Here is a 20,678-nt window from a genome sequence, read left to right as displayed (position 1 = left end):
TAAGGCTTTTCTCAGCTAAAGATTTACATGGGTCTCCTTTGTATCAGCCACAAAAGTATTTTAAGTTTGGAAATTCTAGAAGCTTTCCCCTACCCCACCTCATTCAGACACTCAAGCTTGATCCTCATTAAATCCCTTGACATGCAATATATTCCAGTGTACACAAAGTCCTTCATTACTTCTCCATGCTTAGAAGGTAATAAACCCATTTCAAAGGATGGAATTAGGAACCACTGCAGGTGTTTCCTTACCACTCCACGCTGAGCCAGGAAGGTCGTGCTAACAGTTTGAATGAGTCAGTGGTATACTCCAGTAATGATTTGAGAAAAAGCATTTTTAGATTGCAGTTAGGAAGGTTTCTGCCCTCGCAGACGTTTTAGGAAGGAACTTCTCTGAAATGCAACATGGGCAATGGAAATAGTCATTCCATTTCTAACTTACCAACTTCTGTCACCATGAGCTTAGCGAGTGACTGCACATCTGCTGAGCTGGGCTGACTGCCACAGGCGTGCTCTTAAAAATATAAGTGAACCTGTGGTTTCTTCGTCTTTGCCTCTTTGCTTGTGAAATGGAGATAATAAAATTAAATAGCAAATTATCAGGCTTAACTTATTTAATATGTGCCTTTGAGCTCTCAGGTGAAAGCTATGCCCAAAAAATGACTATAATTTAAACTGGAGCCATTTTAATTTTTCAAGATTTATTTCAGATGTGTATCAGTCTCAGTTCAGTACTGGGAATAATTTTGAAATACATGTACTGAATGTGTGTGTGAAGAAGTAAACCTTTCACCGACACTTAAAAGTTCAGTGTTTTTAAGTGTATTTTACAATGAAGAATCAATAATTTGGCTGTGTGTGTGAGCACAAGTGTTGCAATACTGGTAGAACTGACAACTTTTCAGTCATTCATCAATAAGATATACAAGGAGCTTTGAAATGGGACTAAATTTTTGTTGTTAATTATGCATTTGTGACAAAGTAAACGTGCAGCAAGACCCTCCTCCTTCAGCACTGCAGACTCCTCGTGGATTCTCATTCTTTAATTGTGGATCTTTCTTACCTGTGTAATTAGGAGGACAGAGACAGACGTAGTTGTTGATCCCATCCACACATGTAGAGTTATTCTCACAGTCATTATCTTCGCAGTCATCTGGGTTTATTTCACACCTCTCCCCCTCATAGCCAAGGAGGCAAGAACAGCTTGGGAGAAAGACAAAAATTAATAAAAGTCAGCATGGATCTGAAGGGGCAGGAGGTTATGGGAATGAAAATGAAATTAAAATACATACAAGAGAGCTACTGGACCCAAATTCACTTCTGCTGTGAAGCACATAACACTTTAACCCTATGTGTCTGGGGAAGGATGAAATCTCATGGTTCATGGGGTCATGTAATTATTTACATGAGACATAAAAGCATCAGCAGTATATGGCCTTTGTTGTGTTTCCCATTGCTTTCTTTGTTGATAACCCTAGAACTGAAGGAAGCGGCTCCAAGGCAGAAGAGTGAACACTCATCACAGTATTCCATTCCTTGGCTTCTCTGCTAATGATTTTGTGAGTATGTGGATATTTACTTATTGAGGACTGCATAATCAAAGGGCAACTTGACAGCTTTTAGATGGTTTTCCTTCTTTAAAGGAGAACATCTTGAACTGAATTTACAGACATGAACATTTTCTTCTCATTACCATTTTGTCACTTATCCAAACAAGAAATGTTTGGGAATGGTTGTTTTTATGAGTGCAATAAGGTTTCAGTACTTGCACAGCTCCTCCAACATCTATTTGTAGAAGAACTGATGATGTCTAGATGATTTAACTAAAGCTAAACACAAACAATGGCACAGCTAGTAGTGGTTCTGTGAGTATGTGGACACTGTTGAGGAATAATTGTACTGGATATTTTATCTCACCAAACTGTGACGTATGGTCCCTGGAGTAGTGTAAGAAACTAAGTGATTGAAGAATTATTTTTATTTCAATCTCAGTTTCCTTTCCAGTCCTAAAAGTTATGGTTGCTAAGAGAACCTTTGTATTTTAAACTGTAAGTGAGGAAGAGATGGTGGCCACAGTTTCCTAAAAGGGGGTCTAAAAACATATGTTAAGTGTTCCAGCCATTTCAGTAGCTTCTAGGAAGCCAGGAATGATATTTGAAGTGTCAGTATTGCAGTTCTCTAGTCACAGAAAGCATGTATGCAGAACGGAAGGGCTGCTTCGAGTCCCAGTCCAAACTATACATCCACTCGGCCGTTCGTTTCCTCTCCCATGTGAGTTCTGGTGGCAGAAAAGGAGCTGAACAAATGTAAAACACTGCTGATTGATGAGGATGAAAAACAGAAAGCATCAGAGCAGCCACACTAATTGCCAGCCACTGCTTCCTGAAACCAGGAGAGTTTCTAGGGCAGAGTCAACTTCAGGGTACTTTTTCAGCTCGGATGGATACAGCAGACGTGGGGCAGTTATCCTGCTGTAGTGAGTTTCAGTAGAGTAGAGCTGGGGAGTGCCTAGGACAGACAGGAGGCCCTTACAATCTGTGAAGGGAACCTGCAGCACTATTGGGCTGGTTGTTCTCAGCATTTTATTTGCTTCTCTTCCTCCTGCATACCATGAACTCCTGGGAAGGGATGGTACAAAGTGCTGCACTTCTCATTTGGGAGATGACAGGTTGGACCCTGAGGATGGGGCTAGATTCTGGGCAACCTCAGAAACTAAGGGATTAACAAAGAGGAAGTAAAGAGGGAAGAGAATGTGCCTTGAGCAACGACCAACAACAACAGTTAAGACTTCTTAGAGGGGTAGAGGACAGGCAAATAGGTCACATGCCAGCAGTTACCCTCCTTCAGATCTGTGGTGACCATTCGCAGGTCATGAGAGTTTGAAAGTCCTTACCATGAATAACCAAATCCAAACTGCTCAAATCAATCCAACTCAGGACACAAAAACCCAAGAAATATTTTCTTTTCTCATCTCTACCTCACTATTGCTAAGAAAATATCTCCTTGATGACCCTGCAATGATGCTGAGGATCACAGGAGGCAGATAAGAAGGAAAAGCTGGCACAGCATCTTTTGTGGCAGCATGAGTGTAGGGGAAGGGGTAAAGACATCTAATTAAATACAGTAGCACATTCACCGTGTCACCCTTTTTGATTACAGTGCCCCATGTTCAGGGGCCTATAACTCAGCCATAAAAATATGCTCCAGGGTGCAACTTGGCATCCGAGGTCTTGGTTTCGGAGCACAAATTTCTCTCCCCATTTAAAGGAAAGCAACAAAAGTGGCTTTGTGCTGGCTATTTTTATGTGAATATAACACCATTTTCTTTCCACAAAAGGACTGGGATAGCTTGCATGTATGCAATTAAAAATGACATTATTAAATACTATCACAGGAATGATTCAACTCAATAGCTACCATGAGTAATAATGCATATGGAACCATTAACATACAATTGCTTAGTATTAGGTCACATTCCATACTGAAGGAGATGTCAGCATAATTGATGACATTTGGCTACTGGTCCCAATGTAGTATAGAGAGTCCTTACATTATTGCTTACGTATGATTCTTTATTTTGATTTGCATTTAAATGTGCCAAATATGAGGACTTAAATTAAATGATAAAACACACAGTTTGGGACCTGGATTGAACCATATGTTGAAAGAGTTGCAGTTTGGGACTGTTTGTGTGTATTTTCCCAGAAAAAGCTTAGAAGAAAAATGAAGTTTGCAGAGTGACTGGGAGGTCATCAAACTCGAGTTCCAGCTGACCAAGAGAGAAAATTAATTCCAGAGACAATGATGAAAACTGTGTACTGACTAAATAGTGAGGCACTGAGAGACAGCTTTTCATTTGGACCTCGGAAACAATGGAGCCATGGAAGAAAGAACCATTTCCTAAGACACTGTGATCTAACCTCATAAAGATTCAATTCTCTTTTCTTCTGTTTTAGTGTTGTGCTCTCCTAAAAATGAATAAATAAATAAAATCCCACACTGTTATTATTCTCATGAAGGTGGAATGTAACACACCAATTAATGACAGCATTTTGGGAGTAAACTTTTGGTGCTGCAGATTGCTGGCAATTTTGTAAGTTCGCTATATTCATTTTTTTTCCAAACTGTCATGAATCTGTTTACTAAAAGAGGCATACATACAGTGTAATAATGCAAAACTAACTTTTAAATACTGATGGTAAATTCTTTCAAGAATATTACAGTTTCTTGCTAAAGGAGCTGCCAACAGAGTAGCCTGGAAGCACAACACTTCTCCTTGACTTAGACAGAATTAATACTAGGCAGTTCATCTGTTCCAGGGTTTTATGTTTATGAAGGAACTGAAAGTTTGGGGAAAATGCTCTGGACAATGGAGATCTTTATACATGGAGAAAAGTTAAAATAGTGCAGAGACTGTTTCCCAACACTGTAGGCTAGCGAAGATAAGCAGGCTGCCTGCAGTTACCTCTGAAGCAGAGCTGACAGCTCTGCCTCCTACATCAAAGTCTCAGTTTCAGGCATGCTAAATGAGCACGACATGTCTGATTGACCATCTTGTTTTATCAGTCTCAAATAAGCAACTTTTCTAGCAACCTTTTGTCACAGCAGACACAGATTAGATTAGAATGAGCAATGTAAAGAGAGGAAGAACTTCATGTCTCTAATCCCCTGAGCCACACAGTGCCGCTTAATTAATCTGTAATGCAGAAAAAGACCCTATCTTAAAAGAAAAGTATTAAAAAATAAATAACAGAGAAAATGAAAATATTTCAGATTTTAGAAAGTGCAAGAGTAAAAAGGGCCAAGAAAGACCGAAGAACTCCAGTTGAACCTGTGCCCTTCAGTTGCCCCAGCAAGACCCAGTCCTGCAGCAGCTCAGTCCCCTGCTGCTGGAACCTCACAGGTACTGGACACAGCGGGCGAGTCGGGCTGGAAGGTCAGAACTCTGAATTTCCTGTCTTTGCCTGGTGAACATCACCACCTTTGCATTATTTAAAAAGTAATTTTCTTGTCTAAAGCTACAGAAACTTGAGAGTTAAACTGCTTGGCATTTCATAGGCAGGGAGTTTTGGCTTAAGTTTCCTTTTTAAAAGAGTAAAGATTTGACAAGTTTGGCAGCAGAGCTTGTGTATGAATATATTTCCCTAGGGAGGAGAATATACAGAATATATAATTTCTTTTACAGGCCACACAACAAAAAAAATCCAAGGAGGCCTCTCATGAAAATGTTTTTGACATCCACTTCCTCACAGCCTATAATCTAAGGCAACATTTTCCCATCTTGATGAACACAGTTTATATGCATGTAACTCCAACTGCTGCCATCCACTGGAGAAGAGATTTCCCCCCCACCGCCCCCCCCCCAAAAAAAAAGAAAAAAAGAAAACAATCTCAAATTCTTTTTTTTTTCCCTTCACTGAATGCTCCATCCCCACTTCACACTCTCTCTAAGACATGCCCAAGCCCCACACTCTGCTCTTCAGAGAAGCAGGAGGCCAAGGATGCCTTAGTGGGCTGACTGCATTACAAACATGGTGAGAAACTGCAGCACTGCATAAGCTGAATATTCAATTTTATGAAGCAAGATTTCAACAAGATATGGTTTTATGGGTCTTTTATTAGACCAACTGAAACTGTATAAATAACTATAAAAGCAGAAATCTTCCCTACAAAGCCCCAAATGTCAAGCAACACAACCACTCCTGCTGTTTTCTGAGGACCTTGAAAACTACATCTTTCTGGAACAGAAGCAAAGACCCTGATAATGGAAACTTCATGAGAAAAAAAACAGAAGCAGCTTTCATTTTGGGTCAATCAAAGCATTCCTCTTACTTTCTGCCATTGCACAAAACAAAAAGCTAGACAAAAATCTGAACTATCAAATGCTTTACTGGCACCTTTTTAGTATCAGATAGGTTTTGCAAAAGGAGTACTGAGTGACAGATAATATACAATTTTGCAGTAGCACAATCTGCTGAAAATTGTCTAACCAGTATTACAGGAGGATGACCAAAAAGGAATCTGAACTAAAGACCAACAGACCATTATTCCTCAGAAAAGAAACTGAAGCTGAAGCTTTACTCCAAATCCTGCTGGGGCTGCTAATATCTGAATAAAAGGGGCTGCTGGGGCTGCTAATATCTGAATCAAAAAGAAGAATATTAGATTACCAGAGTAGAACAGTGTTTTTCCCAAAATCTAGAGGTGACCATTTCCATTGCTATGCAGAATTTCCTTGTCCCACCATCACGCACCCATGGGATGTGCTGCTCTGCTCAGAGTCTTGTTGCAGCTGCTCAAAGAGCTCTGGGTTGCCTTGATCCCACCTACAGGGGACGATGGGATCTCTTCTGTGCCTCATTCTCATCCAAGGGATTTAGGGAAACCAAAAGAAGCCACAGAGCTTCACTGGAAATATAAGATGTGTTGAGCTTTGGCAGGAGAGCCAGATGGTGCTATTAATTTCCAGCTGCCCCTAAGTCCTTTCGGTCACTCAGTCTTTTACCTGGCTCTGTCTGTTTTCTGTGACAAGAGGATATGGGTTTGCTGACTTAGTTAACAAACAGTTAACCTCAGCTGGAACAGTCATAATTACAGCTGAAAGAAAACGGGAACTGAACCGAAAAAAATTCACTGCTGTGACTCCTCCTTACCCCATTTATAAACCTTGTATTACTGTCTCCCTCCAGCTGTCACTGAGAGGAAGCAGTGTATAGAAGACACAGCAGCAGCACGAGTAATGCATACATGCTTTTAGAAATGAGACTTTCATATATTCTATTGAAACAACATCATGGGGTAATTTTGCACATATTTTGAGCAAGAAATAGTAAAAATACTCAGGAGGAAATCTATGAAGATTTGAGAAATGGTTTTCTGTAAGACTATTTCTAACAACTTCCATGACAACTGGTGGCCAAAACCTAAAATGTGTATTTTCGTAGCTGTAAAACAGGACTTGAGGGTGCACAAATTTCTCATTTACTGCATGAAGAAATTTCAGGATTTCATTGGAGTCTCCCAATCTAAGCTACATTGTTTTTATAAGGAAAAACTGAAATCCATGATGTCCAGCTGTAAAGGCTATTGTCTTGCAGGCATTATGCCCAGCAAGATGTGGCAATCTCTCCACGCTCTTAATTGTTACTTTAAAGCCTGTTTGTCTACAAGATGCAGTATGAAAACATTTTGCATCTGGTTGTCAAGCAACAGATGCCTATTTTACAAATAGAAAAAAGGATATGCATGAGTTTGATATGCCCTGAGGAAAATTAGCATACAGATAACACAATACAGATCAGGCAGACTGCTCAAAATAGCTCTTAGAGTATAACCCATTATGAGAAAATAAGGAGATCTGTTACAGAGGAAACAATATGTCACCAGTGAAACCAGATTAAAATTTTGGTCTGGCAGATAGAATTGTCACATATAGCAGCTTTCACAAAGTACTCATTATACTTCATTAATGTAGAGTAGAAACACAACTATTTTACCATTTTGTTTTAAATGAACTTTGGGTTACTACCTGAATCCATCTTTATTTGCCTCGGTGAGGTGGCAGGTCCCTCCATTCTGACATGGATTTTGAATGCAAGAATTAATGGGCACACTGCAGTCCCGCCCCTATTTGAGAAAAATTAAAGGAAAGAAGGTTAGTAAAATGCATGCCATCTGAATCACAGACTTTTGCTCCCTTACCCCATCTATTTGTGGCACCAGTTACCGGAGGACTGTGGTCTTCGGATACGTTCTTTACTGATGGGCATACATTTATCACTCAAATGAGAATTTGAGCAGAGCATCTTCTAACCAATGAGACTGGTGGGTATCTTGGTGTCATTTAAGTTTGAAGGCATTGGTTAACTCTTTCATTTTATTATTTTAAGGAAACAGCTGGTTTTATCATTGCCCCAACCCACTTTAATCCCCAGAGTTAGTTACAATGAAAGGAATGAATCATGGCCAAAGGTAAGCAGAAGGCCACACACAGCACAAGACCACAGAGTCAACCCTCATTTACCAAGTGCTCAGTTAAAAACTGTAACAGTACACCATACTCATTACTACACATGGTCAAAACTAAAAGGGGGAAATCCATTTTTATCCTGGGAGCTGAGTTTATCTACAGAACACACTGAATCCTGTTTGAGATATTAGCATTGAATCAGTTTCTTGTTAAAAGTTGCCCTAGAATATCCATTATTTCCAACTGAACTTCACCATCTTGGACAATCTCCGCTGCTGCCAACTGACTTTTTATTTGTCTCTTCACAGCCTAATCGTATTTATCCAATCGTTATATTCCACTGATTAGAAAAAGCTACTTGTAAAATTGGCAAGTACTTCAAAGAGGTTGTTCTTTCCTTTCATTTACTGTCACAGCAGGGTGGAATAGAGACACCTGAAAGTCTGACAGCACTCAAGGGATCTGTGCAATCACAAGGAGTTCAAGAGATCTCTGCTTATTCTATCAGAGATCCCTTCAGCAGTTGCCCTCTGCCAGCTCATCTACTGGAAAGCTGAAAAATGATTGCAATCAAGATGAGAAAAATATCAAAGGAGACACATTCATTGTCAGGTTTGCTAGGATTTTTGGCCTTTTGTTTAGGAATTACTATATGTAGTGTACTTTAGAAGAATTACAATGGCATATCTATCTGGAAGTCTAAACAGAGGGCAGATGTCAGCCCAGGTCACCAATTCTCGACAGCTGTAACCTTCATGTATCAGTAGCAAACACCACACTACCACTGCAACCATCCTTCTCCACTGTCTTTGCAACAGCTTCCAACACTTCTCAGACTTTGGCTACCTGCTGTGATGTACTGCAGCAGGGAGCACTAAAACAAGTACTTCTGTAGTCTCCATTTTTTAAGATTGCTGTGTGGTGGAAATGGAACATCTTGATGCTTCAGCCGTACTTGGCAGATACCTGACCAAGTGATTAGCTTGCCTCAGGATGGATACTGTAGGGTAGGCACAGAAATGGCATACCAAAATGTTTAAGAAGATAGATATTAAGAAGAATATATTACAAAGAACAGGACTTAGTCTGGAGAAAAGAAAGCTGATGAGAATGATATGACTGAGGTTTACAAAATCATGGAGCTGGTAAATGCAGAATCTGTTACTCACTAGTTCCCTTAGCAGAAGAGGAACAATTACTGATATTAGAAGATGAGCTTAATACGGATTAAAAGATATATGTTTGCCAAAGTATGAGCTTCTGGGAGATTTTTAATACAAGATTGTAAAGTGAGATAATATAAAAGCCATTAGACAAGTCCACGGAGAACAGATCCAAAATGGATTTGAAAGGCAGTAAGCAGACATAAGCATCCCTAGCTGGATGATGGTGGGTAGTGGGGGAACTGGAGAGAGGTGCTGACCAGGATTGCATCCTCTCCATAGAAGTAAAGACATGCTGCTGCCTGCATTACAGAGAGAGTGCTGTGGTAAACACATCTCAGTCCAGTTTGGCATTTCTAATGTTCTCACGCCAAAGCTACTTGAAAGACCTTCTTGGTTCTCAACAAGGAAAAAGTTCCTTAGTTTTGTTTCAAAAAATAGAGTGAAGACTGCTTGACTTAACGTATTTTAAATGAACATCCCTTTTGTGAAAACCACACTAGGAAAAACTTGATAGTTTGCGCATCCCTTCAGGCCAAGGCCAAACATGTTGGTCAAATTGTACTAACAGGTCATCATTGGCAAATTCTCTCTTAAATTCCACAGAGACCAGAAGGAATTAATGCTCAGCTCTTAACAGGTGCCCCTGTTTCCAGTAATGTGTCCAATCTGGAGGTGGCAAACTGATGGGACAGGGGCTGTGCTGGTTCTGTGACAGCTCAAGCTCCGTGCACGCTTTCTGTGCTGTACTTAGTAGCCATCCTGTCTATGGAGCACTCATTTTGAAATTGGTACAGCCTCATTAAGCCCCATAAAAACAACTACAAAACCACAACAGCTTCTAAGTGTAAAGCATGAATCACTCTAGAGAGTTCATTTGGTGAGGTCTGTCCATACGAGGTGCCAGGCTTCCCATATTGCATCATACAGTTCAGTTCCACAAATACAACTGAAACTTTTAGCACTCTGTTGGGCAGGACATCCTGCCACTTTCTGTGAAAAAAATGCAACACACAGTAATTATACCTTTGTCCAACAGCACAGAGGGGCTTTGTTACAGAAATGGGAGAAGAAACTATATTTTCTGCGTCAACCACCACTTCCTCCCAGCACTCCCCAGAGAGACAAGCTTTGCATGTTAAAATTTGTGTAAATACAAAGAAAGGGGGACATCCTTTGGCCAGGTCAAATCAGAAGAGAAAGACTTCTGAACAACAACAGAAGTACCTGCCTCACTGCAAGCTCATTCTCCAACCGCAGCCCATGCAGGCTGCACGCAAAGACCTGGCAGAGAGGTTCTGCTTCATTTGAACTGCATTTGCCAAGCAGCCGGCGCTTCTCCATTTGAAATCCTGAGCCCCCAAATGTCTCAGGGAAGATTTGGGAAGCGCCGAGGGAAGCTCACGCAGGTTTTATTTTGGCACCATGCTGCCCACAGCACTTGGCAGCCGTGAGCCACGCAGCATTAGCCCTGATCTGCTGCCACCCCGCTGCACCAGCGCGTGTCCATCCATCTGTGTGTGCTCACTTTCCTGTGTCATCCTCACAGAGCTGGAAGATGCCACCTTTTGCATTTCTCAGATTGTATTCCTGAAGAACCAACCATTTTACAATACATCATTAACATCAGCCACTTCTGCTTCATATGAACTCTATTATTAACATATCAAATCCTTTGCAGCTAAGCAAAGCAAGAGGTAAAGCAGGAATCACAGCATCAATTTTTTTTCTGAATGTTTTTAACACAGTTGAACACTGTATAAAACAGTCCCATCAATTAATTGTGGTAATTTTTCAGATTATTCTGAATGTTCTTGTAAAAATGTAATAAAGATAAACGTTAAAGTGAGAGCAAGACAATTTCAGTCTCTTGCTGACACATGAAATTTGTGATGACTTAGACATGGCTTTCATTTCTTTGCTGAACTTGGCTGAATTATTGGCTTCTTGTGCCTTGAGCCCCACAGAAACCAAACAGAATGCGTTGCTGAATCAGACTTAATTACAACACTAATAGGAAAATTAAGAGTCTCTCTGACTCAGTTTACTCACATTAATAAATGAGCAAACTCCACCTAACCCTTCTCTGAGGATTTTCTTCCCTCAGTTGACTGTATTAGTAGCACCTTGAGATCCCACAAAACAATTGCAATTTCTCTAACATAAGAAAACATGATAACCAAAGAATTCCAAAGCAGAGAAGCTGCAGAAAATATTGTTACTAATAAATCTGCAGCAAAGTGAGGCCATTTTGTTCCTGTATGAGACTGTCACCACCCAGAAGATCTCAAAGACATTTTAGAAACATCTTGCAAAGGAATAAAGCAGTTCCCTAGTCTCAATTTACACAAAGGCCATTCTTACTGGAAAAGTGCAATCACTGTCAAACCACTAAAATTAATTTATCTCTGCACTGGGAAAAACTCTTTGAAATACATTCCCTGGAAATAAGTGCTCTTACAAAGGAGAATATTGTATGTTTGCTTCAAGCCTGAAGAGCCTCTTAATAAAACCTGAACTAGGGGTATAGGCACAGACTCTGTTTCAAGGACAGGGAAGAAAACACAACTGCCTCAGCAATTCACAGGAAGAGGATGAAGGTCCCTCTGGGTGCCGTATTTTATTTCTAGAGGCTTCTTAAGCTGTGATAAATTTTTATCTAGTCTGATAGGAAAGCATCGGATCCAAAACACTTAATAGAATTTCTTTCATTTTCCATAGCAAAGGAAAGCATTAGGCAGTGGAACATGGGACTTCTGCCACCGAACAGAGACATAGGAGTTCCGATTCCAGCTGACTCCTACAATCTGAAGTACCTCAGCTGGTTCAGGTTGTCGCTGAGCTCCTCCAGCTCTGCACTTCAGTGAATGAGAACAGACTATTCACCACGCTTGAAAAGTACCAGTTCTTTCATACTCAGCAGCAATTAGCCATACTGGGCAGTAGTGCATGTACAAGCTGTTGCTTGCTGCTGCTCTGCCAAATTCTGGCCTTCACAAGTGCCCAGTACTAGAAAACATTACTTCATGATTAGCAAAACACCCAAGAAGAAGTAGCAAAAGCTAACTGGGACCTCTGCAGAAAGAACAAAGGATAACACGACTAAAAAGCACTCTGATACTATTTCAATCAGGCACAATGACTTCTTTAAAATTAATTGGCACAGCTGACAGCTTTGCCTGTGCAGGATGAAATCTTCATTCGCAGTCATGTGGCAGAGCCCTGAGCTGTGCCCATTTCAGTGTGATCCTTCAGGCCTTCTATTGGCAGCAGGCGCAGAGCAGAGGCAGCAGCATGGCGAGCCACAGGTGTGGGGCAGCAGCCCCCCAAAACAGAAGGCTCTTGCTCCTGACTGTGCTACAAACATGATGCAACCCAGGGTGGACACACTTGTGCAGGCGGGCACTAGTCTATCTGATTGGAGCCACCTGTGAACAGGGGCATCTCTTTCCAGCTAATTGCAGCCTTGTTCAATGACTTTGGGCTTTTAAAGCATGCCAGAAAAAGAACCGTAGAACAAAAATACTGGGATTTATTTAAGTTGTTAACAGTACACTGTGTGTTCTTTACATGGTACATGCAGAGAACGGGTGGTAGCATTCATGTGTTTAGTGAAAATACTAGAGTAAGCCTAAGTAGTTAATAGAGACTACAATGGAAAAAGCAGAATGTTTTCATAAACAACTTAAGTACCATGTTTTAGATACTGCTAAAAGTTTTAGGGAAACAAATCATAATAAAAAAAAGGCCATCTACAAACACACCGTACTGCAAATCTTATCCCTTACATTCCTACCCAACTCTCCGTCTTGCAAACATTAATATGCTTGTCTGATCAGTGTCCTGGATTAAAGCTAATAAGCACTCATTAATTGAAGGGAAGAGACAACAAATGTGCTTCATAAGGGGCTTGAAGGAAAAGATAAACTGAGATATATGGTGTGCATTCTATATGCATGATTCAGAGTACGTGTGTGCACTCAGGAATGCTATTCAAACTTACAGGATCTGCTAGCTTTAAAATGTTAACCTCTTAGTTTTGTGAAGGTAAGAAAAAAAAAAGGACACTTATAGCCACGTACACAGCTTTGTTCTGCTATAACAGAGCTTGAAAAATGTTTTTTAAACTTTACTTACATTGATTGTTTGAATGTTAAAACCTCATCAGCACATGTCAATGGGACTTGGTCATCTATTCAGACCTACGAAGGTCTAATAGCAGAATGAGGGGCTAACAGTGGTATGTAAGCAATGCATGATTCCTGGTGCTTTGTATAAAAGAATGAGGTGAAATGGGATGAGAGGAGATGAGAGAAGAACACCCAGAAATGAAGACAGACAGAAAATTCATTTTAAGAACTAGAATAACTTTCTGATTTGAATCTTGCTTAAAAAAGTGAGAACTGGCGTAAAAGGCTTTCCTGAAGTTATGACATTCAGCTCTATAATAAGGTATAAGCTCATGCTACAGTTTCACCTAGGCATCTTAAACTGCATCTTAGAAGGACTAAGGAACATAGCACTGGGATTCACCCTACTGCCATTTTTAGAAATGCAACCCTTTGATTCCTAATTGATTTATCTAAAATGTAGATATACGTAGACATTACACTGTGATAATCTGCACACAATAGTCTGAAGCTCTTCAGCTGATCCAGGTGGTACAGTTTCCTTATTTATGCTCTTTCTGGCTGTGAATGTAAGAGCTAAGCCTCAATCTGGAAAAGATGCAGATGACGCTCATTGGCAAGGTCAAACAACTACAAGAGCTGGCAGGGTGTACGTTAGATCCATCTGCTTAGGCACATATACAAATTATTTGGCAAAACATGGATAATATCACAGTAATTTTGGATCAGGCTGCTTTTAGATTGCCAGGTGGAAGTAGAAAGATTTTTGATCATCTGTTGTTTGCAGAGAGGTTATGACTCTCCTCTCTGAATGCAGACCTTGCTGCAGATTTCTACCCGTGGATGCCTCTAGCTTAGCATATGCACAGTGGTTATGAATTCACTATTTTTCTTCAGTCTTCTGTCACAATAGGGTAATAAAAATGCCACTTCTTGCACTTGCTGTTTACAAGTCAATTAATTTAATTTGAAAAATTAAAACGTTTTACTCATTTCTGATTTTGAAAAAAAATAATTATGCGGTTCAGTTTTCTTTTTTAAATTCGTTATTGCTTTTATACAGCTGAACTCAAGATACTGTGTAACGTGACAAAAAACCTCCAAACACTGTCACCAAGCAGTGTGAAAAACAGTATTTGGTAAATGACACTGAAGCTAGATTATAGAAGAAGATATACTGATATTGCTTTTGTTGCTGCACCTCTCCCCCCTCCCATGTGGCTGATTTCACTGCCTCTGAAAACTTTCCCATCATTAGTACCTGAAATAAATATACAGATAATAGTTAGTTATGCCTCATCATCTTCAGCACTGTATCACTACCACCTATGCCAGTCTAGCTTCATCTGGCACCTGATTAAACAACAACAGGGCATGGCAGCAGCACTTCTTAGTGACTTCCTTGTCCTTGTTAATAAATCACAATTGTCAATTTATAGCAAATTAGGCGAACTCTGCTCTCTTAAGCCTCATTTTATCTAAATCAGTAAGATTTATGATCCTCTGGAGTATAATACACCTTCCATTACCTCAGTAGCTAGTAATTGAGAATATGCCTGTCAAAGTCAAAGTGCAAGGATTCATCATATTATTTTTTAAAAGCTCTGGCTCTTCTCCGAAAACTACAAATGTTAATTCACAGTGGACATCTGAGGTTTATTTTGCAAATTTTGATGTAAATTCTGATTGTCCTTCTAAACCTTGCCTAACACTGAAATTTGGGTTTTCAATCAATGACAAAATATGTGTCATTAATCTATCACAGAGTCAATTCACATAGCACATATCTGAACTTAGTCCAGAGGTGCAAATCTGGTTGGGGCAGGTGCTCCAGAGCTTCCACGGTTGCTAGATCAGCTCTGTCTGATGCAGATCGCTGTGTGAATGAGCTGGGAGATAAAGAGAATTATTAGCACTGAAAATCTGTGCATGTGCATGAAAGAGAACAATGTTTTCAGTACCCTTAGAACACCAGAAGACTGATTTCAAACACATTACAGTGACAACAAAATCCTTCTCAGGCTACCAAAAGCCAGAGAACGTGAACACTGAGTTACAAAAACCAAGCATTTGAACTGAAAACACAGTCCATATTAATAAGAAATAGGTAATTAAAGAAAATGTAGTAATTATATTTTAACCTTATTACTTAAGGCAACGGACCTATGCTTAACTCTTGAGGAACTGAACCCAGAACTTGCATGAGAGATGAGGGCCCCATCATAAGCAGAAACTCAAGGAAAGCTACGTGATTAGAAAATGTCTCCAAACCACGCAGCAGATTCCTGAAATAAATAAAGATGCTGGAAGAGCCATAGTCCTTTAAAAGATATCTGTGCTGGTGTTTCACTGTCTTCACTGTCAGGATGCAGCAGTTTGGCGTGGGACAATTCTGTGGTAGTATTTCAGTGTGAGACCTTTTAGTACTGTAATCCATTTTGCTTGTGAAAGCTGTGTAAAGCTTCCCCTGCAAGGACTGCCCACTCACCAGCAACCCCAACTGGCATACAACAAGACTAATTTGACAGTGGACTGAGCTGACTGCTAACAGAGAGAAGAGAATGATGTTTTCTACTGCAAAAAAACATGCAAACAAATTTTTTAGATTACTGAAGAAATCAAACATACCCACCATGATAACGAGTGTTAACATGTATTAGCATATATTGCAGAGACTCTCAGAAGCTCAGGGAAGGGACACCCAGGCTGTGGGGGACAGTTGCTGCCCTGCACCAGCTGGAAGGAGCCAAGCACAGACAGCTCTGGGACAATTTTAGCATCAGTGCACTTACCCCTATACAGAAATCATACTCTAGCTAGTCTGGTATTTATATGTAACTTTCATTAAAAGGAGAGAGTTTACTCTTGCATTACAAACAAAGTTTTCTTTTCATCTTAGCCTGTTTACAGGAATGTCACCAATTCCATCTTCCCCAAAGGGCAGTCAACCTCTCAGGGCAACCTCCGTTCATGTTCTCTGAAAACAGAAGAAACCCAAAGGCTGTATCCTTAGTAGAGCCAATCTCAAGGAAGCCTCAAGGATGACAGGTGGCAGACAATCACGGGGAAATCTAACAATAAGGATTTTCGTCTGTGACCAGCTGCTTCAGCTGATTCAGTTACGTGGAAAAAATTGTGGGATGCTGAAGATTTAGAGCTGGTTAAAGAGAGCTTGACTGAGCAGAGTTATAGCAACCAGTAATCACCTGAAGACAGGCAAACTTCAGAGGAAGAAAAATTGATATTTAGTGTAATAGTACCAGGCAAACATAAGAAGAGCCTAAAATCTAGCCTAAAAGCCAATAATAAGTTCTCCTGTATCATGAGAAAAGATGAACTGAAAGCCTAGTCTCTTGTGATATTCTGTACTAGATCAGAAAAACCGTGGTAAAAACAAAGTGGGAGGAATAATCCTCACTGCCAAGAGAATGAAGATGATGGTGCCCACTGGTGGGTATGGCTAACAATTCAGCTTAACTTCACTGCTTGGCTCCTTCTCCTGAACAGGCATAACAAATGCCTGAAGCTGCTCAACATCTGCTTTCTTGCTGCCCTAACACAAATGGAAATACTTCTTTAGAGTTGGCTTTATTATTAAGAGCCCTCATTAGGGCATGCCAGAATACATTACTACATTTTTACAGGGTTTGCGGTGGGTGTAAGCATTCCTCACTGCCTTCAGCCAGCACTGTGGCAGTAATCCCTCCTTAAGCCTTTCATTTTTATGCTCTTATGGACATATATCTGCATATCTCTGTTCTCTTTAAACCTACTAAAATAGAATGGACAAATAGAAAGAAACACAAGTCTGATGCACAGTAAGTTTTAAGGAATAAGTATGCAGGAAAATACTGTGATTTCTGCTTGTTTCACCCTCCCAAGGAACATTAGATGAGATTATAACCACCCAGTGCTGACACTGGTCCTTGCCCTAAAAATGCATACATAAATACAGGTCTACTCATTTTACGTGGCCACCCATTGCCTCACATCCCCAAGGGCTTCCTGCATTATTTTGCTAAGAGTGAAAAACGCTTCTTCAACACTCATTAGTAAGTATTTTAAATAAGGTTAGAACAAACAAATAAAAAGTAGAACACTTCAGATCATATAAACACAAGCTTCAGGAGAAATTATCACAATGAGAGTTCAAGGCAGAATCAACTCACACAAACAGTATTTTGCCACGTTGATTTCTTCATATGAAAACTTGGCACTGAGTTTACATTCCTATGTCTGTCCTCCCAGCCCTGACACTGGGAAAGAAAAGAGTCAGGACTGAGCAATATGTGAAGGCAAAGATGCTTGCTCTCCCATCCCACATGGATGAAGGCAGGCTGGCTTATGAGTTCCTCCCAGTTTTCCCTCTGCAATTGCAACTCATGGTTTTGATCAGCGCAATGAATGATGTATATGGGGACTTATATGCATATGTTAATAGCTCCAGAGAAACAAAAGCATGGAGTTACATTTCCAACCAGTATTAGCCCAACAAACCAGGGCTGACATGGACTTTCACAGCTGGCATGCATCAGCAAACAAACCCTCCACTCGGTTACTTTCATAGAATCCCAACTGAGAAACTGGACCATTGGAAAAAACTTGCACTGCCTCAGCCTTGTGGTGTAAGAGCAGTTCAGAATAGCTGGACATGAAATAACACTATGATATCTACACTTTAAAGCCTGTTCTGCATTAAAATTGCTAAAGCAATCATTATCCTTGGGATCCAAGAGATTATTCACGTAACATCAACAGAGTAAAATGCAAATACAGCAAACTTTGCTTGCCCATGCTCCAAGCAAATGCAGGGCCATGTGCACCCCCATGAGAGAACGACACGGTCAGCACAGTGCTGAGTCCATGCTAACAGTACGAGAGGTTTGTACTGACATTATCTGCCTATCAGCCCTGTACTGAGCAGTCACAGCTTCTGCCTGGCTACATCTGTCTGCTAGCACCTCAGTTGTATCTGTGTACAACATGTGACAGACACAAATCTCGCATATCCCACACTCTTCTGCTCTGAGATTCTCAATTTCTAACCCTGTTTTCAGGGACAAAATGCTGGCGCAGAAGGCTGGGGGGAAGAAGAGCCAAATTCTTAGCAGAAGTTTGGAGCCAGCTTCCTCACTATCATTTTGGCTTTGCTGTAATGCCTCCCACCACAAGAGTCTGGCTGCAAAGCATACAGTCTTTCCAAAGCCCAAGAGCTTTACCCAGAATTTTTCCAATTGTATCTGTCATTCTGGATGACTGGAGGAATTGGTTGAACCCTCAGGATACTGCAGTGCTGCTTAGAGAAGCGAGGACACTGGCTGAACTCACCAGGGAAGTGAACAGAGCTGAGTGAAATTTACAGAGCAGCTCTACCACAGGCACATTAGCATCTGTTGCCCAAAGCATGGACCATGTGCAATACTGATTTTACTTCTCTTCACTTTCCATTTCGTACAGCTGTCAGCAGTACCAGAATCCAGAGATGACAAAAATCTCTGCATCCCAGCAGCTCAGGCTCCCACTTATCAGAGCTACCAAAGAGGCTGTGGCAATGCCTGGGCAAGCAATTTGTGCCATGTTCCACACTGACTTTGTTCTTTCATTTCAGATAAAACACAGATGTATTTTTAATCCTCATTCCCCATTTCTACAAATAATTCTATCTTGAGGAATGAAAATATTTCTCCTTCATTTGTTACAAAAGCTTTAAGAAAAAAAAAATAGTGAAAAGCATAAAAGCCAGCCCTTCTACCAAAATAATAGTCAAAAAAAAAAAAAACCCAAAAAACCACAAACAAACCCAAAGGGCTTTTTCTGAGTACAGTGACAAAATACAGCATTTGTTTTGCTCACCTTAGATTTTACTATAGCTATTCAAATAAATCCTTTCTCAATGGCTTATTGATTACAAGTTTGATTACTCTGTTGAATTCTGATGCATACAGAATTGACAATATCAGGGGAGTTAAAACTACATGTTGTAAGGTAAGCATCACAGCACTGCTGGCTATTCACCAGCCACTAGCTGCAGGCATATACACTCATGGTGCAGGTGGCCAGCAGCACTCAAAGCAACAAGTAAGCCTTGCTTCCCCACTTGTAATCATACTACACAATCTAAACCCCAAATGTTATTTAAATAATCATTCAAATAATGCTATGGAGAAAAAAAAATATAAAAAAATCACTGGATAATTATACATGCACCTGTGTTTAATCCAAAAACATGGGTTTGGTAGCAACGACAGACGTTCCCTGCCACAGCACCCTGGGGCTCTGGGTGGCACGGCCCACACTCACCTCAGGTGGCACACTCCCACTGGCTTTGGGGTTTTGTCCCCAAAGGAGAACCACAGAAACACTGTTTTGACCATGGCTTATCTACAGCTGTCAGCAGCAACCAGACTTATTCCTCAGGGAGCAAACGATTCCTTCTGTCCCCATCAGACACAACCACCTGGCCATTGGGCTCTCAGCTCAGGTGATCCAGCAGTTACCTCATTTTGACCTTTACTCAAACCCATCACAGGTGGCTGTACACAGTGCTAACAGGCCCCATAAAGTAAGGATTCAATAGGAAAAACATTTCTGTGATCATGAAAAGTATGAGATTGGGCCATCTTCAGTGTAATAGTGACAAAACAGCACTATCCACTTTTGCTCTCCCAGTAACAGGTAGAAGTTCCTGATCCCATCAAACACTTGTTTGGCATCTGGTTGCTCAAGCAGCTTTCTGGCTAGCTGGCCAACTGCTTTTATTCTGAAGGCTTGCACAAGGATAGAAACCCCAGAGAACATCTCCTACCCAGAGAGCATTACAAAGCCTTTATCTTATTTGAATGAACTTACATTTGGAAAAAAAAAAAAAAAAAAGTGGGTTTTTCACATTATTGATATAAGCTCCTCCACACAGGATTTTTTAAAAATCTACATCAAACAAGGAAAAACAAATGCTGAGAGGGCAGATTTAGGGCAATTTATCAAGGTCTGGGAAATGGCTTCCAGATGGAGAGAGTTGTTTGCTGCTGGCTGGTGAGAAGGAAGCAAGGTATTGTTATTGAATTAGCATGAATCTCTGGTGGAGAACTGTGTGGTAGATAGAGTGCTCCTTTCATATGGTTTGCATTTGGACTTGTCAAATTTCATTTTTACTCAAAAACCTGTGGTAAAGACAAAGAGTTCATTTCTGCTTATTAAATTTCCCTCGATTCCCCTCTGCTGTTATCCAGGCTCTATTTTTAAACTCTGTGCTAAGTGCCATGCCTGGGTCTGTTTGCTCCGTGCCATGCTTGGATGACAGCCTGGTGCTTACGAACGCACAAGTGGTTTTGGGTTTTGCACTCACACACTGAATGTCACCCAATAAAGTGTGTGAGAGAGGAGAAAAGTCGGATGCGCTATGAGATATTTAAACCAA

The 20,678-nt window shown here is 40.6% G+C and overlaps 1 protein-coding gene across 1 annotated transcript in view; it reads right to left on the bottom strand.

Moving 5' to 3' along the window:
* The window catches only part of SLIT3 (slit guidance ligand 3), a 464,100-nt gene that overhangs the window by 40,379 nt on the left and 403,043 nt on the right, over positions 1-20,678 (bottom strand). Inside the window, exons 27-28 of the mRNA XM_065734486.1 lie at positions 7,528-7,625; positions 1,063-1,202 (exon numbers count right to left, since the gene is read on the bottom strand). Coding sequence (XP_065590558.1) covers positions 1,063-1,202; positions 7,528-7,625 — 238 coding nt within the window. The remainder of the gene's footprint in view (positions 1-1,062; positions 1,203-7,527; positions 7,626-20,678) is intronic.

This window comes from Cyrtonyx montezumae, unplaced genomic scaffold (genome assembly GCF_038088225.1).
Source record: "Cyrtonyx montezumae isolate F1298 unplaced genomic scaffold, pur_monq_1.0 scaffold_18, whole genome shotgun sequence".
Taxonomy (NCBI): domain Eukaryota; kingdom Metazoa; phylum Chordata; class Aves; order Galliformes; family Odontophoridae; genus Cyrtonyx; species Cyrtonyx montezumae.
Note: the sequence above shows the minus strand (reverse complement) of the source record. Positions and strands in the feature narration are given on the sequence as shown.